Raw genomic sequence first — 19,847 nt, 5'->3', positions numbered from 1 at the left:
TGCAGTAGGGATATGCTATTCACACTGATTGCACAGTGCTGGATGCTTGTCCGCACTGTGCAATCATTGCAAACGGCATCTTGCATAGTGCAAGCGGTCATTTTCTGCCGCTCGAGTAGATTTGTACTCAAGCGGCAGCTTTCTCAACGCTGACTGGTAGTTTCTCATCGCGAGCAGTCGCGAGCATACGCGACCATTCGCAATGAGAAACCTGACCTCCCCGCATTGAGAATCTCACCGGGAGGTTTATTTTCCACGCTCGCGATTGGCAACTTGATGTTGCTGATCGCGAACGAGGAAAAAGTCTCGCCGGGATGTTGCTTTTGCTCGCTTGTGGTCGCCAACTTGACGTTGAGGACCGCGAGCAAGCGTGTTTGCACTGTGCTATGTGCAATTTGCGTAGTGCGTCGTAGCACAAACAATGCACGCTCAGCGAGCGTAGCGTAGTACTATGCCCAGGGTTACCCCACTCCAATCCATTCCACACCAATTCACTCTACTCCAATCCACCCCCTCAATCCCAATTCACCCCACCCAATCCATCACAATCCTCCCCACTTCCTACCCAATCCACCCCACTCTATCCAATCCACCACAATCCACCCACTACAATCTGCCCCACACCAATCTGCCCCAGTCCTGTCCAAAACATTGTCTACTCCAATCCAAAATGATCCAACACATTGCAATGTGCCCCACTCCAATCAAAAACAATCTGCCTCACTCCAATCTGTCCCACACCAATCTGCCCCACACCAATCCAAAAGAATCTGCCGCACTCCAACTCAAAACAATCTGCCCCACTCCGATACAATCCACCTCACCACTTTCCAATTCACCCCCTTCCAATCTAATCCACCTCAATCTAGCCAAATCAAATCTACCCTACTCCATTCCACTCCACTCCAATCCACCCACCCTAATCCAGTCCACCTCAAACCACTCCACCCTAATCTAGTTCACCCCACCCCAATTCAATCCACCTCAATCCAATCCAACCCACACCACTAAAATCCAATCTACTCCAATCCACCCATACCACGCGAATCCAATCCGCCCAACTCCAATGCACCCAACTCCATTCCACCCCACACCACACCTCACTCTATTCCACCTCACCCCACTCCAATCTACCCCACTCCACTCTATCCACTCCATTCTACCTCACTCCAGCTCACTCCAACCTAATCCACCCTACTCCAATCCACCTCAGCCCACTCCCCACCCAAATCCAATCAACCCACCACACCCCATTCCATCCCACCCTATTCCAATATAATCCACCCCATCCAGTACACCCCACTCCAATCCATCTCGCTCCACTCCACCCCACTCTACCCCAATCCAATCCACCCCACACCACTTCTGTCCAACCCACTAAATCCAATCCATCCAGCTCACCACACTCCAATCCACCCCACTCCAATTCAATCTAGCCCACCCCACTCCAATCCACCACCCTCCAGTCCAGTCCCATCCACTTCACTCCACCCCACACCAAAGCACCCTACTCTCATCCAATCCACCCCAAACAATCTAATCCACCCCACTCTAATCAACCCAATCAATCCACCTCATACCATTTCAATCCACCGTACTCCAATCCAATCTACCCCATCCATTCCACTCACTCCAATCCACTTCACTCAATCCACCCCACCCCAGCTCAACCCACCCCACCCCAATCTACTCCAGTCCAATTCACCCCACTATTTCAATCCACTCCATCTCACTCCACACTATTCCACACAACTCCACTCTACCCCACTCTACGGCAATGCACTCAATTAACCTTGAACTCTACACCCTTCTAATTAACTCCACAACACTGTACTCCCCCCTACTCCACTCCACTTCAACAAACCCAGTCTACAACACACCTCTACCCCCACTCCACTGCAGGACACTCCACGCCAGGAACTTATAGCCATGCTGCACAGCAGCCACACTGGTGTACAGCATGGCAAAGCCATCAGCTCTTGTATAGGTGAGACCTATTTGCTTTTCCAATGCTTGTTTTTGTAGGCACTGGGAGAACCGATGCCGAGACTCGAAGCCTGTTCCCCAGGGCCAAAGTTGGCAGCTCTGGCTGTTACACCACATCCTATTTCCAAATATTGCTGGGCGTTGTCAGCGTGTTTGGCTGGGAGTGGCCGAGTTTTGTTGTTTCCTTCTGTTTCACTTGAAGCCTCTGCCAGCGGCGGAGCCTGGTTCCTTGGGGCTGTGTGCAGATCTGCTCCGCCTCACCCCCTCCTAGTGTTTTGCTCCAAATATATGACGCTTCTTTCTTAACTTTGCAATATTTATTATTTAGGGTACAGGAGGGGGCAGAAAACAATGGAAACGGGTGAAAGTTACCGTTTTGTACTCCCTTTACTATTCGTTCGCTGTTATGTCAGTTTGGAACATTTCGTCCGTTTTAGGTTTGGTTTGCTTCTCTCAGTCAGACGTCGCATCAACTTCTCTTGTTATCTCCTGGAGGCTTCTGGGTATCTGAGAGTCGCTAGGTAACAGCCACATAAGTGACATTCCCATTGGTCTGTGTAAGCTCACCTTATCACTATGGCATATCTCGTGCACAGAATAAAGAAACGTGTTTAGGGTTGTCTCCTGCTTCTGTTTCATCAGCCCATGCTCTCTCGTCGTGGACTTTTCTTTGACAATCTAGCGCATTCTGGGAGTTGTAGTCATGGTTCGCCTGCATTACGCAGCACTGAAAATATTTGTGAAAGGAAAGTGCATTAATAGGTGGCTCACACATACCCAGATGTCAGGTTTAGAAATATCTGTTATTGCATCGGGATTTCCTTTTGTAAGGGGTGCTCCAACCCCCAGACAAGATGTGTTCATCATCCACAACTAATTTAAAGGTTGACACAATACACATACTTGCAACAATGCGTTCCCGGTGATGCAGTCCCATTGCAGAGCAGGTACAAGATGAGTATGGGAGAGCACTCTTATTGTGACTAGGTCATGTCCTAGACAGTTCTTTAAATGGGTAAATACGGAGTCCCTGCACTTAATTAACTTGAAAGGAAGAGTACCAGCACTGGTGCATTACTTTTAGTAGGAGAGTACAGGCACTTCTTGGTAGTAAACCGGTCTTTTGGATAGTGGGTACCTGAATTTCTACATGTATTTTAATATTGCCATTTTCTGCACCGGTCCCAGAGCACCCCTTATTCCAGTACTGTGACTCCTCCGCGGATCTGCTAGTGCACTGCAACATTGTTCTGCTGAAGCTTGCGCCCTGTCAATATCCACACCTTGTCTCATGCGCAGAACTCTACTAAACATCCCCAGTTCTGACAAAGTATCCCGACTCATCAGCTGTGCCAGTACTGGGACCTTCATACCTTCACCCTCCGTCGTCATCACTACTTTTACTACCTATGCCCCTCAAAGCTGGTCTGCATTACCCTCACATGCTCCTGTACTGAAACCAGCCAATCGTATGCTGCCGACCCCCACCAATGCACTGCAGTACTGACCTCTAGTACTTGGAACTTTTCTGGAATTGTCTCCATTCACATGGAGAACCTACAAGTACCATAAATGCGTGACTGAAAAGAAAAAATAGAACCCCCCCCCCCCTCCATCTCCCCTCAAACTGACCTCAATACATCACTTTAGATTCTTGAATATATAGTGCTAAGGAAGACCCAAGATTTGTTTTATGATGCACAATGAACATTTTTAACAATTGACATTGAATTTCATGTGGCCATCTCCATCTCCTTCAAATGATTCCTTAATCCAGAGTTCTTTGTTGGCTCTGTCCCTGCGCCTTTTGGTGCGGAACCACCGCTGCCACATGCTCCTTCAAATATAACTCACTGATGATGGAGGACAGTTCTTTCACCATAGTGGGAATGGCTTTTTGTTCTTTTTGGTGTAGTCCTCCCTCTTCATGTGTTTTCCCATCCCCTGAAGCATGGGTGCATTTCTTATGTACTTTCACTGCTCATTTTTTCAGAATTTACTATTCTCTGTGTGTTAAAGCACTCTACTAGAGTGGGTCTTTTGAGGACATTCCTTTGTGTACTTCTAGCTCCTTTGTGTTCCTCCCACCCACAAACCCTACGCTGTCTGTTGTGTTGTCTCTCCAAATGGAATCCCTCCTTTGTTCCTGTTACCCCCTCCTGCCATTGATCATGTTGTCACTTCCCATCCACCCTCCTGCCATTCACCTTGTTCCCCGTGCTGGGTTCGTAATATCCCTTTCTAGATTATCGCCTACCCTACACACCGCTGTCTGAATGTATGACGTTTCAACGCATACATTTACAATGCATGCACTTACAACGCAGTTTTTACATCGCAACATCCACTACAACGCATTCCATTACATCGCATGACACTACAACGCATTTTAAAAAACTACCTTTACAACGCATTCCATTACATCACATACTACCTTTACAACGCATACCATTACAACGCATACTGTTACATTGCATTTAAGGTAAGTATTGGATAGTATAGGGGTAAAAATTACTATTCTAACTCCAGGGGGTGCAACAGTAGGGTAAGTGTTGGATAGTGTAGGGGTTAAAAATTACTATTCTAACTCCAATGGTATGCATTGTAATGGTATGCGTTGTAATGCCTGCGTTGTAGTGACATGCGATGTAGTGTCATGCGTTGTAATGGTATGCGTTGTAATGGTATGCATTGTAGTGTCATGCGTTGTAAAGGATGTTCCGTTGTAATGCCTGCGTTGTAAGTGTAGTGCGATGTAATGGTTGCGTTGTAAAGGTTGTTTTCCCCGCTGTCTAGTTTGCTAAAGACATATTGGGGACATCCAGAAAGCTTCCCTGGAAAGGCATTCCGCCCATTGCTTACTATTGGCTTTGTAGTTTGTGACTCAACATTTTTTGCTTTTCTATTTGCTGGCTTTATATGTGTTAGGCTGTCCAGGTTCAGTATGTCCCTCCCAAGGATCAAAGCCATTTCACACTACCTCTCTGTGTATTTTTCCATGAGTGCTCCTTTTCTGTAACGAGGCCTGTAAAACTTGTTCTCATATTGTCACATTTGCTGTGCATTCAAAGACAGAGGTCCAATGTCAGGCTCTGTCTTTAAAGGGAGCTTCGTGTTTACTTTTCTTGCTCTGACTTCAAAGTGAGAGGATTTATTTCACAATCTTGCTGAATATGGAGGGGGCTAGGAAAGGGTTTTTGTCTAGAACACAACATTTAAAGGAACTGTGCAAGTATTTCAGAATATATCAGAATTACCAAATCACAAATAAAGGACAGTTTTTGTTCATTCTACCGTGTGTTGGAAATAAATACTGTAATATGCTCAAACAAATCAATACACTGGGTGATGCCATTTCTGCACATTTATCGATTGTACGCTGCATAGTTTTATTACTACAACTGCATGTCTGTTGAAATGTAATGGTCATTTTAGTTGAAAATGCTTTGTTTCTAATGGCAGTGTGCTACTGCACCATACTTACTCCACTCTACACCACTGCAATCTACCCTGCAGCACTCCAGGCCACTGCACTTTATTCTGTACCACTCCACTTTACATCACTGCACTATGCATCACTGCACTCTACTCCACTCTGCACCAATCCACTTCACTCTACGCCTCTCTAATGTATTCTGCACCACTCTACTTTATGCCAATGCACTCTATGACACTCTATTCTACACCACTGCACTCTTCGGCAATGCTCTCTACATCATTCCAGTCTAGGCCACTCCACTATACTCTGCACAACTCCACTCTATGCCACTACAATCTATGCCGCTCTGCAACACTGCACTCTAATCCACTGCACTCTATGGCAATACAATCTATGCCAATGCACTCTAGTCTGTACCATTTCACTCTATGCACCTTCACTCAATGCCAATGCACTGTGCGTCACTCTAATCTACTCTGCACCACTCTACTCTACGCCACTTTACTATATCCTGCACCACTCTATGCCACTTCACTCTACTCTAAAACAACCTATTCTATGCCACTGCACTCTACTCCACTCTTAGCCACTCCACTGTATGCTGCTGTACTCTACGCCACTTTACTCTAAACCACTGCAATCTACCACTATTCTACGCCAATGCTGTCTACACCACTCTACTCTTTCACTGCACTCTATGCCTCTCTACACCGCTGCACTTTACAACATGCTACTCTGCAACTCTGCATTCTATGGTGCTGAACTCTACGCCACTCTATTCTGCATCTATGCCACTGCATTCTACAATGCTGCACTGTACGCCACTCACTATACCCTGCAACATTCTATACCAGTCCACTCTACTCTACGCCACTCTACGCAACTCCACTCTATAACACTCCAATACACAACACTCTATGCCACTTCACTCTACGACACTGTACTCCACTCTTCATCATTCCACTCTACAATACTCCATGCCACTCCCTTCTACACCTTTACCATTTAGCCGTGCCAAAGAGCAGCCATTCTGGTGTAAAACATGACTAAAACAGTTTGTCAAAGCCAATAGCTCTTGCATAGACGAGACCTATTGGTTTTTCCAGTCCTTGTTTCCCCTTTCCCCTTCTTTTTTTGCCACCAGCTTCTGTAGGTAGCATGTTCTAGCTCTCCCCTGCAAGGCTCCTCAGGAAAAATATGTAAGGGGAATTCTGACACATTACCCCCAATGTAATTGACAGAATAGAATAATATAACCTTTGATGTAGGTGATTGTTACTTTCATATATCTCCACTTATATTTGCAAATAATAAGCATATGTCCTTTGCTTTCCCACTACTTACAGACGACAACCTTTGTTTTTTGGGTTGTTTACAGACATAGAACGTCTAGTTTAGGGACTGGATACAAGCATATCTTCTCTGCTGCAGGGTATCATTATACATAGATGAGCTCTGCTGGTGGAGCACTCTGTTGTGTATGTGTATTTATATATTTGGTAACCTTGCTCTCTCCTTCATTTACGGGGAAAGGAAGACTTTGCAGGAGCATGCGTATGTGTGTGTTTGGTCAGACCTTCACCCTGTTTGTCTACTCTCGTCCAATCTCTGCAGGAAAGGAAGAGTTCCTCGCCACTTTCAAAGGCAATGAGTTCTTCTGCTACGACCTGTCCCACAACCCCATCCAAAGCAGCACAGATGAGATTACGCTCTCCTTCCGCACCCTTCAGCGCAACGGGCTCATGCTGCACACGGGCAAGTCTGCTGACTACGTAAACCTGTCCTTGAAGAGTGGCGCCGTGTGGCTGGTCATCAACCTAGGATCAGGGGCTTTCGAGGCGCTGGTGGAGCCAGTCAATGGTAAATTCAACGACAACAACTGGCACGATGTCCGCGTGACACGGAACCTGCGCCAGGTAAATCTCTACCTCTTTCTTCTGGGTGGATTGTGCAGAATGAGGGGAATCGAGTGCTCTGAGATTTGTTCCTTCTGCAAACATGACCCCAAGCTCCACACCAATCTAGAGGCTCCAGAATCCCGGCTAAAAGTCAGCGCATTACTCTCCAGTCCATACACTAGTCCTCTGCTCAACACCTTGTAGATTTCTGCCACTGTTACTGGCCACAGGTGGGCACTTCTTCAGCGGTCAGTGCCTGAAGTCAAGCTGATTTCCCCTATCCTCTATAGTTGCTTCTGTGTCTGACAGGCTGAGCCAATAGTGCCAGAATGAGTGTCTTGTTTACCTCTGAGACCGTATGTGGTGCCCATTCTAGAGCATCTAGCATCACACACCTCGATCTCTGCTAGCGGGCAGCCTGAACTCGCCACTAGCTGCCCTGGGTCAGACCTCTTAGAACCCTAAATGTCAGGTTCTGCGGATGAACCTTCCAGTCCACCAGCCCAGGTTCACCAGTCACAGCTGATAACCTAGGAACCTTCTCACAATTCCACAGAGCTTCGTGCAGTAAATGCGGCGCCACTTTAACTGACGATACACTAGCACCTAGAAATCCAACATATGTCACAAGTCTTTAACATCATTACAGCCGAGTCTGGTGAATGAAAGGCAAGATGGACAGCAAGTCTCACACCCGAGCCCTGCCCCTCAATAATGTCTGGTGCTTTTCCATACAGAATGGCTGCAGAGCTAATTGGCTCGCAGGGCTGTTCCAATTTCGATGAGGAGTTTTGCTAAAGTTTCTCGACTCATAGTTGTTTAGGTCTGCCTATTTTCACCGTCATTCTTGCTCCTTGCTGATTATAGGATTTGCTCACCCGCTTGTCCTTTGCCCTCACTAAGAAAAGTGGGTTCTGCCTTTGGGAGCACTGTACCTTTGTTACAAAATAATTGCACTTTTGTCATAAGCAAAAACTGGGCAAATCCATTAGTTTAATTCTTGCTACTTGTGTAATAGGAAGTGGTGCAAGGATCACTTGTTCCAAACTAAGGGGCCGATTCACAAAGGTAAAGTTAGACCAAAAGTCTATCTTAGACCACAAATCTAACTTTACTACTTTTTACTATTCAGAAAGGTAAGTTACTACTAGTAACTTTACTATTAGTAAACTGACTACTAAGTAAAATTACTAGTAGTAAAGTTACTAGTAGTAACTTACCTTTGTGAATCCTGAAAAGTGGTAAAGTTGGACTTTTGGTCTAAGATAGACTTTTGTCTAACTTTACTTTTGTGAACTGGGCCCTACTTTTCCGTATGAGGGCAAAAACTTTAAGCAAAAAGAACTGACATTTTTTCAGCGTGTCAAATGTAAAAGTTGGGATTGAGTGTGAAGTAAAGTCAATTTGTTCCAGTTTGTATTACACAAATAGCAAGAATAATTAAAATCACATTAACCTATGTTCTTTAAAAGAAAGTTGATGATAAAATAGGTTTTCTATGTCAAAATCTTTATTATACAAGTACATTGATTTAGATGCAGTAAATATGTTACATATGCAACACATGTATTATCTATGTTTAGTAATGTTTCAACAATTAATTTTCCCGTCTCTGAAACCAAATATTTCTGTAAAGTGGACTTGACCTAAGTTCGTTTTCTGACGTCTGAACAGCTCAATTAGCCAAATATGTCAAAGTTGATTTGCCCTATTTTTTGCAGCAGTGCAAACTTTCTGTAACTGTTCTTTCGGTGCTGTAGTGTCTGTGAAGTAAAATAGCTGGCAATCAGAGGCAAGGATACTGGGGCCTAAATTTACTAAGAGTTGTGTGGGTGCTCGTGCAGGACTGCACCATTTTCCGCTGATCCCATGAACCTTTTTAATGGTAAGTAGATCGACGCAGTGCTTAGTGTCGGTTTGACCACATGAGCACCTACGCAAAACATTAGTAAATAATCCAGGTGGTGTGGTAGTTGTCGCTCAAGACTGGTCTAGGCGATCAGGATAAAGAACAAAGCCAGGCGATGAAAATCATGTTTTGGCGGTGAGGTAAGGGCAGGCAGATGACTGGCACTTTTCCTTGCTGCTAATAACAGCCGCTGCACTGTGCTTCTGAGTTCTAAAGATGGGTTACCTTCTTCCCTTGAGGGTCGTCATTTGTCTCAGCCGGCCTAATCGAACACGATGAATCAGAGAAACCAATCACCTGTTGAGGGTGCTTGTGTGCACATTGATAGAAATATGTAATTTGTTGATTTCTGTCCTCATTCTTTTTTTTTTATAAACGCAAATAGCTGTTTGGCTCGCAATCCGTTTTAGCTCATAATCTGTTTTTTTAGTAACTATGATCCATGTTTTGATTGGTTACTGCGTCTTCCCATCATTGTTGAATGCAGCAGAGTCTCTGTGAGGTGAATGGGTCTGAGAGAATGTATATTTTGTGATTGGCCGTCTGGTGTTGCTTTTAATTTTTCTGAAAAGTTATTTTTTATTATCAGGTTTCGCCTGCTGTGCTTGTGAAATCTCTTGTATTTAATATATCTGAAGAGGAGGCTCTTATAAATTCCCATTGCTGAATTGCTGTGTTCATTCGTGTTTGTGTGGAACTTTTTTTTTTTAACTTCCCCTGGCTGCATGCATTTACAATACTTCTACTATATCTGTTCACACTGTTTAAGTCCCATTCACTGTCAAGATAAGATCTCTTCCCACGGAAAAGGCAGACAGCCTCTAACAGTATTCTGGAATATGTGCTTTTTATTACTTAGCTGTGTACAGCAGATGCTTTAACCTTAAAAACGTTTGTGGTATTTCCTATTCATGCCTCAGTACTTTTCTTTGCACTTTGTATGCATTATCGGACAGCTGTTTTCAACTTAATCTATTTGGTCATTATGATCAAATTCTAAATGTTGTAATAAAGATTGCACTTTAAAAGTAAAGTTAATATACAAGAGCTATGCTATATTTTACTGCTAAACAGGCAGCCACAAGTGCAGTTACCTTGCAGACAACAGGGTCACGATTTGAATGGTGCAGCAGGTGCAGTGGTACCAGGCTCAACAGTTGTCAGAACTCCTCTAAACACATAATTGTGTGCTATATTTGACTTATAAATAGGCAGTCACAATTGCAGTTACCTTGCAATTAAAATGGACTTTATTTGAATGGTACAGCAAGTGAAGTGGCACTGGGGCCAAAAACTTTAGGGACCCCACTAAACCCAGATTATTGCTAAGTTTTACTACTAAACAAGACAGTATCAAGTGCATTTATCTAGCAGGCAGTAGGGACATGATTTGAATGGTGCAGCAGGTGCAGTAGCACCACAACCAAAGGCTCTGGGCACCCCCACTAAGCACCCAATATTGCTATATTTTACTACTAAATGGGCAGTCGCAATTCCAGCTACCTTGCAGACAGCAGGGTCTTGATTTAAATGGTGCAGCAGGTGCAGTGGCACTGGGCCCAAAATTTGTCATGGCCTCCTCGAAACACTGCTATATTTTCCACTATACAGTCAGATACAGTTGCAGTTATCTTGCGGTTAAAAGGGGATTGATTTGAATGGCGCAGGAGGTGCGATGGCACCGGGGCCAAAAGCTCTAGGGACCCCACTAAACGCAGAATATTGCTAACTTTTACTACTAAACAGGCAGTCACAAGTTCAGTTATCTAGCAGGCACTAGGGCCATGATTTCAATGGTGCTGCACATGCAGTGGCAGAGGGCCAAACATTGTCAGACCTCCTCTAACACCAAATATTGCTATATTTAACTACTAAATAAGCAGTCACAAGTGTAGTTACCTTGCAGGCACTAGAGCCATGATTTTAATAGTGCTGCAGGTACGGTGGAACCATGGCCAAAAGTTGTCAGAACTCCTCAACACAAAATATTGCTATATTTAACTACTGAATACACAGTCACAAGTGTAGTTACCTTGCAGGTATTCAGGTCGTAATTTTAATGGTGCAGCAGGTGCAATGACACTGGAGCCCAAAGCTCTAGGACCCCTCTAAACACCAAATATGTCTACTACATCAATGAATTCAATTGTTTCCCTCTTTCAATTAATTCTTCGGAATTGTATTACTTGCACACACTATACCACTAGTAACAACACAATACATTGCCATTTTTTACATAAACAAGTCAAAACACTTTAACAGACTTCCTGTAACTTATATTGTACATCATATTTAGCAAGCTACAACATACAACAAAAAAACGTATTGATCACGTAGGCGAAATCTAATGCATTTACCAATGCTAGTTTTTTGTTGTACCCACGCTTCCCAATGGAGCAAGTCTGTTGTAATCCTCTTAGCTCTCTTACTGCCTTCCTAATTTATTTCAACTCACTCCCAACTAAGTCCTTTCTTCCTCTTTTGTCCCCTTTAGCAGACCTGACGTTCATCAATTTTGAGCTCTCCATTTGTGTCACATTTTTCTTTTCTCACCTTGTGTCTAAGTCTCCTCTCTTTCTCATTCTCTCAGCCTCTGCCTACCTCACTTTTATTCTTTTTCTTTCTTGGCTTCTCATATTCCCCCTTCCTCTCTCCCCACACTCTTTCTAGTACTCTACTCCCTCTCTCCGTTCTTTTAGTTTCTTTCTCATCTCTTTTGTCGTGTTTTTATCCTCCATAGCGTCACTTCCTCCGCCCAGCAAATCTCAGCCCATCTCGCCACCAATATAACACCATGTGCCCTCTGTAGCTTCCTTTCCTCATCTCTGTTAGGTTTGTGTTTTTGAAGGGTGCTGGGCGATATTGGATGGGAATCAGGGAGGTGTCATCTCAAAAGTCTTCCAATCGTTTTGAAATAAGGCATGAAATGACTTGCTGTTCTGAGATGACACGCTGCCTTTTTGCGATTAGCCATTGAACACACTTTCAGGCCAAGAAGCTAAATGCCACTCCTGACAAATGTCTAAGACCTATTGAAGACCTCCTGCCTCGCTGGTATCTGATAGGTGGTCAGTGCTGCTGGGAATTCGACATGTTCCCCTTTTCCTTTTTCATCTTTTTGTTCTCCACGTTCGGTGCAGTCCCCCTTTTTGTTCGGGATCATCACGCACAAAGGAGACACGCAAACCAGGATGTCTCTGCTCCGCCACAGACAGGCATGGAGGCCATAGTCTCAAATTGTCTTTCCACAGAACTTTGATCATGGAGAATCACATTGCGGCAGATTTGTGCAGTGTTAGGGGCACACTGACCACTGGTCAGAACAGTGGCCAATGGACAATGTAAAGTGAGAAAAAAATAACCGAACAACAAAGCAGGGGACCTTAAAAATGAAGACTGAATCTAAAAAAAAAGTATTAGAGTTAAACAATTGAAGGAAAGCGTTATTGAGGAAACCATCCTAGGTGGAAGGAGGATCTAGAGAAAACATCAATTATCCCACTTTGAAAGGAAATGTGAGGTGATCGCTGTTGAGGATCCACCCGCAGAATGCTTGCACCCTAGGAGCTACCTCCGCTTGACATTACATGAAATTGGACAAGATTTTGAGAAATGCACTTGATGTTATCTGGCGTGAAAGCTGAACATGAGGGCCTGCCCTGCATCCCAGAATCACCCAAGAAACTCGCTGGAGGCTGGTTCGAGGAGAAAATTTCTTTTTACTGTGGCTATACTGTTTCTGCAAGGCCTTTTCTGCTTCAACCAGTCTCCTGTGGGTGAAAATCATACATAATTTTGTGCCTGCTAAATCTCACAAAAATTAGGTAATATCGCTCAACAAAATCTTGAATTTGTCTTAAATCAAGCAGCCGTCACCTCTCGCCTACCAAATTAACGTATTAATATGCTATTCTAACCCTAGCACCTATACATTCGGAGCAAGTGCCTGAGTTTGGGTGCATGTTGATACTTTTGTAGAGATATTTGTGTAGTTCTGATATTTATAAGTAGATCTTTTTGCAGTGCATATGTTTTTCAGTTTATGCATTCACAAGTTAAACTTCGTGCTCCCCATTGCCATATGACCCTTCCTGAGATAAACCAGGTTGGAACAGTGCTCAAGCCACGGCAATAATTTAAGTGTATGTCAACTTACGGTCTCAGTGTGTTTGAGGATGCTTGGACAGTTTGGCCAAATTAGAATGTGATCACTCTAGATCACACATCCCTTAAACGTAAATAGACAGGTGTTTTCAAAGAGGGTGACTAGTAAGATACAGGACAAAGCGAAAGTGAAACAAGGAGGGAAATGAAGTATGTTCTGACATTTGCTCTACTTGGGAATGGGCACAAGGAATTGCGTAGCTATAGTCCTGATCACAGAAGCTATGTCCAGTGCAGACCTAAACAGGATTACCCTGGAAGACTGCCCCTCTTGAACCCCGAAGTCTTCTATCCAGAGGGAGGATATCAAAGGATATGCGCATATTAACTATTTCTAAACAAATATAAACAAGTAAATAAATAAAAATGCCCAAAATGTACCCCAAAAATATTATTACAAATACACACAAAAATAGCGTTATGTATAGGCACTCTCGAAAGTCTGAGTTTCTAACTATTTATCCATACATGCACACATGGGACTTTATATCATACAACTTTGTCCCTTCATTATTTTCCGTATATACATGTATACCTTTCTTTGTAGTTTTGTATCTATATATTTATTACATTAATGCTATTGTAGAAAAAAAAAAATCAACTTTCTCCAATGCCCTACTCTGTCTCATCCTATACCTCTCTCAATATATCGTCTACCGCCACGCTCTGACTCTTCCCAAATGTCATTGTACTACTATCCCCAATAACCCTTTCTAGACTCTTCCCTCCCCTATCCCTCCTATGACTCTTCCCAAACCTCATTTTACCTTTATGATCTCGCAAATAACACTTCCTAGACTCTTCCCTTCTCTATTGCTCCTTTATCCTATTAAATCCAACTCGCAGACTCACTTGACCATTGCTCCAATTAGCAATTTATACTTGCCTATACTAATCCACCCCTAATCCATTTTGAGTTCTGGAGTTGCGTGCTACTCGCTGAAAAGCAATTGAACGCCTCATCAGGGGTAGTAAGCGCTGTATGGATACAAATACACTTACAATGTGTAGCTTGCCATCCACTTGCACTACATTTATCGTGAGACTCCGTGGTTAGGCCGATGTAGTGTTTGCTTTGTTTTTTCTATGCAATATTTCTCATGTAGTATAGTGACCAGTGATCATACAGATTCAAGGTCCTCTCAAATATCTCTGAGTGACCCCTTCATGGCAGACTCAAGTATTGAGCTGGAAATTAGAGGGTACTTTGACTGGAGCTGAAATCTGCCCGAGTGAGTTAGGGCTAGTCCCTTCACCTATGGCGTCCTTCTTGTAGAAGGCAACATGCTCTGCAGCATTGGATTAACATCTCTGGCTGCAGAAGATTGGCTGAGGCGCCATGATGTGTGTAAATTACAGTCTGTCCTCCTCTGGAAGTCCAGTGGAGGAAAAATTCTTTATTCTACGACGTTGCCCTTTGGAACAGAGCACTGATTGGATGCCGCATTGATGTATGGCCGAGCCTGCGCCGGGAGACCTGCAGAATTCAAGATCCTGGAGCCCCGCGTGACAGGGCGAAGATAAACCGCAGTTGCAGCGCTTGCACATAGGTGTCCCGGAACCTGGCACAAGCAGGCCTGGCTTCATCGAGTGGAACCCAGATAGCCCCCGCCCTGGGACGAGAGAGCACGACTCTTTCAAACCACTTCTGTGTTCCATGTATACTCCCCTCCTCTGTTTCTCTGGCCATGCTTCTCCCTGTCCTCCTTTTCATAGTGCTTCTCCCGATATCTTTCATTTTATTTTTTGCCATCATTCCTCTATGTCAATGCTCACCACTTTTACCCACTATAGGCCACCCCTGACTGGTTCTCACTTTCTCTACACTCCCCATCTCAGCAGCCATTATTATTATGTTGATTGATAGCACAGTCTCTGATTTGTTGACTTGTTTGCTTCTGTGGTTTGTCTGTGACACACAATGGGAAATAAACTGGTATGTCAGTGCTTAATGCTGATGGCCAGTAGGGTAGGAGTCAGCAATTTATTACCACATAAATACATACATGCTGAATAATTACCAGTGGCGGAGATTAACTCAAGCATTCCATTAAACACTTTTTATCTCAGTGTGATGCCCTACGTGCGATACGTATGCCCAGGTGTGGGTACCATAGCTCACTCTGCCATAGGATGCAAGCTGCACCTCACTGATAAGGTCCAACACGATCGAAGTCAGCCTGTGGTTCGGATGGGACGTGGTCTAGCAGTTCAGCCTGGACTATCCCTATTGGAGGTGGATAACAGCTGATATGTATATGGCTGATCCCTATCTGACATTGCACAGTGAGAAAAACATAGGCTATACTGAGCTGCGACCCAGAGTAATTACCAGTATCTGAGACTAATTCAAGCATTCCACCCCCAACCTTTCTCTTTTTTATGTCTGCCACGCCCATGATGCAATTAGTGCAGAGTTTACAGTTTACACTAAGCGCCTAGAACAAAGTGTGCAGTTTTAGAGCCCCTCTGGCCCTCTATACTAAGCACCTGGTACAAATATAGCCGCATGTCTGTTTTTTGCCTCCCATAGTAGGCACTTCATTCAAATGATGCAGACTTTAAAATCTGTCTGTAGGTTTCTGCATTTAACACACCTGTAAGGTGAAATTGCATCCTTTAGTAAGGCGGATGGTTCGAATTGGCTTTGCAAACAAGTCAGGCCTCTTACAAAATCCTGTTGATGAATGTATGCACAAAGCTTGTACCGGCTGGCTCCAAATGACCCCTGCTGAAATTTCAGAAACAAATCACTTTTTCTGCAAATATGTCTTAAGTGATTTATCATGATACAGTGGAGAAACAAGCATTGGCAATGCTAATAGGTCTGGCTTGCAGCAATTGTTTAGAATGATTACGATGAGACCAGCATATAGGCAGACTGTTGCCCTCAAGGTGCATCCATCTCTATTCAGAAATGGCCTCAGTTCTTCCACACATGATTCAAACTGATGTGAATCAGACTTATTGACCTCCCTGTGTATATTTCCCTTAGGGATCTTACATGTATATATTTTTTCCTCAGCCCTCACACCCATGCAGATAAAAAGTATGTCTGCCCACAGAGCGTAGGAAACCGACAGGGGGCTCTCTAACCTACCTGTGGGCTATATACATGGTCGGGCTAGAACAGAAAATAGGTTTGAGCACTAAAATTAAACTGACTCACTTTAGCGAATCAGATAGCTAAAAAGGTGGGTGACATTCACAAATCAGGGTAGTTTTGAACTTGTAAAAACACTGTATACGTGTCTGAGAGGTGATAGGGCGTGCATGCACGTGTGCTTGCCGCAGGCAATGTTTGTGGTAATACAGGGAAATCAACAGTAACAACCAGCCCATCAGACCGTATCACGGGACCACAAACAGGCAAAAAAATTCCCACTTGCTAATCTATCAAACCAGCCCTTTTGGGCCTTTTCCAGATTGCCTTACAGGCCAATCTGACATTGGCTATATTTCATAGGGATGTGTCAATAAGGCAACTGCTACAGACCTGCCGGAGACCCTAGCCGGCTGATTTGTTTAGGTGGGCTCGCCTACATGGTTCCTTGGTAGGCCTGGGTGATTTTTGTTTTACAAAATGAGAAAATGGAACAGTGTGTTAATTCCTTTTTTTTGCTGATTTCACATCTCTGAAATACCTGCAGAATTCTTAGTGAAGATTGAAATGCCACCAGTGGCGGCCGCTAACTAACGGGTGTGGTAGGGCAGGGGAGGGGGCTAGGGTGGTAAATAAAAAAAGAAAAACGAAAACACTCACTTGCAGGCCGGCCTACTGACTGGCTGCCGCCTCTCTGTCCTCTTCAGCTCCTCGACAGCGGGAACCAGGAAGCACCCAGGCTCCAGACTCCCCTACCCAGTGACGACACTGCCTTACAGCAGCATTGTGATTGGTCTAAGCACCGTGGTTTGGTGCGGTTCAGTGCTCAGAGAGGGAGTGGGAGCCTGTGCACGTTTTCCTCCTAGGCTGTGCACTACAGCCGGTGGAGAACATGCAAAGTGCGCATGACGGTTTGGCTGGCCCAAGCCAGCTGGCCAAACTGTCATGTGCACTTTAGAGTGTGCTCACCACTCAGCCCCCCCGGCCCCTACTCTGGCAGCCCAGCACACCCCTTGCCAGGAAATGGAATACTAAAATAATAATAACATTGGTTATTATAATTTTAGTTTTTCTTTAACTACTGCTCACAGCGCAGTGGGAGAAACGATTCCCCGCCTTAGTGGAGGAGCTGCCGCTGAATGTCACTACCATTTTGCGGATTGCACTGCAGTTAACCCACAAACCTCCAAAATCTGCAAGAAACAAATTCATAAAGCAAAATACATTTGCAAACAACATAGCAAATATGTTCCACATAAAAAAATCTCTCTCAAAAGAAATTTGGTTTATGATTTCACTGGAATGTTTTACCCACCTCTTGTGCTGAGAAGCGAATTAATCCAATAGTGATGCAGCTACATATCTTTTTAACACACTAAAGTAGAGTATACAAAGTAAAAAGCAATTACAGCAGTAATAAGTGCATTAGTAAAAGATATTGTGGAAAAAACTACATGCAAAAAGTATACTTAACATTTTAAAGTCCTAACAGAATCCTGCATTGTGTTTGCTGTTGATCTGTAGAAATGTCCCCAAATCCCCACATACCTTTCATCTAGCTTATCTGGAACAAGCACAGTCCTTGTGTTGTCAGGAATCCAAGCCCCGGGGCGTATTCCGTGGCTGTCCTTTAGAGTGTCTCTCGGTATGAAACAGTCTCCTCTCCCTTGCAGCTAAACCACTGGGGCTTTAAACAGGCTTTCAAAGATGAAAATATGTATTTGCAGTCTTTTCTTGATTCCCAAGCTATGCCTGTGGAATGTGGCTTGGGAAATATACATGTGTTATGTCATAAGAACTTAGCGTGTGAATTACAGGCGGGGGGGGGGGGGGGGGGCTTTGCCGACATATTATTGACAATAAAAAGTTTTACTTATAATGACTCATATATACATGTTATCCTACCAGGGGACAAGGGGAAAGGGTTATAGGTCATAAATAAGGCTCCCTGTGTTATGGTATTTATTGTGTTTTAACATTTCCCTCTGTATTTATTCTTATTTCTTTTTTGGTCATCTTAGAACTATTTATCCATATTTATTTTGTGGTTTGCAAATAAGTGGAGTTAAAACCGGTAAATTTCAACATTTATTTAACTGACACACATGTATTCATATGCTGATGCATTGTGCGTTTTAGCAAATTCAGCAGCGAAATATACACCCCACCTTACCCCTCCACCGCATCCACCACCACCCCGATCTGTGCCAGTCGCTCCTGAACTTGGGGGGTAACTGGTATTTTCTGGCTGCACCCTGGGCCTGTAGATGTGTAATATATGGGATTACAGGACGTTGTATGTCCCAGTCAGAGTTGTTGATTTAGCCTCCTAAGAGCAAACTATTTTCGAATTAACCTCTCTTACTGACTGCCAAACTTTTAAGCCCCAAGTGGTAGAGTAATCTTCAATATCAATGAATTTACTTTTGATGGCAAGTGCTGTGGCACCGTAACGTGGACTACCATTCAACACTAAAGACACCTCCTGCATAGAGTAGAGTGTGGGATCATGTGAATCTAGGGACACCCAGCCATGACAGGCCACATGCGTGCATTGCTGGATTCCATGATCTCTATGGCGCACGATAATGATCAGTATGATAATGATTGATTCAGGAAACCTTTTGTCCTGAATTTTTGTTCTAAATGTTGACCCTTTGTCCATATTTTTTGCAGTCACTGCCCATAATTTGTCTCTTTGTTAGGTCGTCACCCTAGGGCTAAGAGATGTGAGGGGTAGGGTGACCAGACGTCCCGGTTTTCCCCGGACGGTCCCCGTTTTTGGAGAAGTGTCCCCGTGTCCCGACACTTTTCTCCAAGTGACTCAAATGTCCCGGTTTTCAAACGGTGTCCGAGTTAAACACAGAAATGTCCTGGTTTTTCATTGTTCCAGTTGAGCATGCGCGCGCATGCTCTCTTTGCACTGTTTATGGCGTGTGACGTCACTGAGGTGAGCGCTGTAGCAGGAAGGGAAATCCTTTGAAGAGAGACATTTTCTCTCGGGATTTGCCTTCCCTTTTTACACGCAGCGCCATCTACGTCATCGTGCCAGCCATATTTGAACAATTGCATATCATCAAAAATGAATCTTCGCTACAGGAGGAAATAGTGATATTAAGGAGCAACCCCAGTTTATGAACTTTCTGAACTTCTGTGATCCGTAGAGGGTGTGTATTTGCTGCTCCCCCAGATATCCCACCTAGAAGTACACGAAACAGAAACTTTAAATTATTTCTGAATGTTAGGATGAGTGTCCGATAACACATGTGGTAATGATGTACCCAACGTCCTTCTCAAGCTCCAACCATTCATTTCCACCAGTTCCAAGAACAGAACAGAAATCCTGGG

At 44.0% G+C, this 19,847-nt stretch overlaps 1 protein-coding gene across 2 annotated transcripts in view; it reads left to right on the top strand.

Moving 5' to 3' along the window:
* NRXN2 (neurexin 2) overlaps positions 1-19,847 on the top strand; it is a 2,164,206-nt gene that overhangs the window by 1,138,603 nt on the left and 1,005,756 nt on the right. For both annotated transcript variants that reach the window (XM_085625468.1, XM_085625469.1), the window contains exon 6: positions 7,040-7,341. In XM_085625468.1, coding sequence (XP_085481594.1) covers positions 7,040-7,341 — 302 coding nt within the window. The remainder of the gene's footprint in view (positions 1-7,039; positions 7,342-19,847) is intronic.

The sequence above is a fragment of the Triturus cristatus genome, chromosome 9 (assembly GCF_964204655.1).
Source record: "Triturus cristatus chromosome 9, aTriCri1.1, whole genome shotgun sequence".
NCBI lineage: Eukaryota > Metazoa > Chordata > Amphibia > Caudata > Salamandridae > Triturus > Triturus cristatus.
This window is presented reverse-complemented; position numbering and strand designations above follow the sequence as displayed.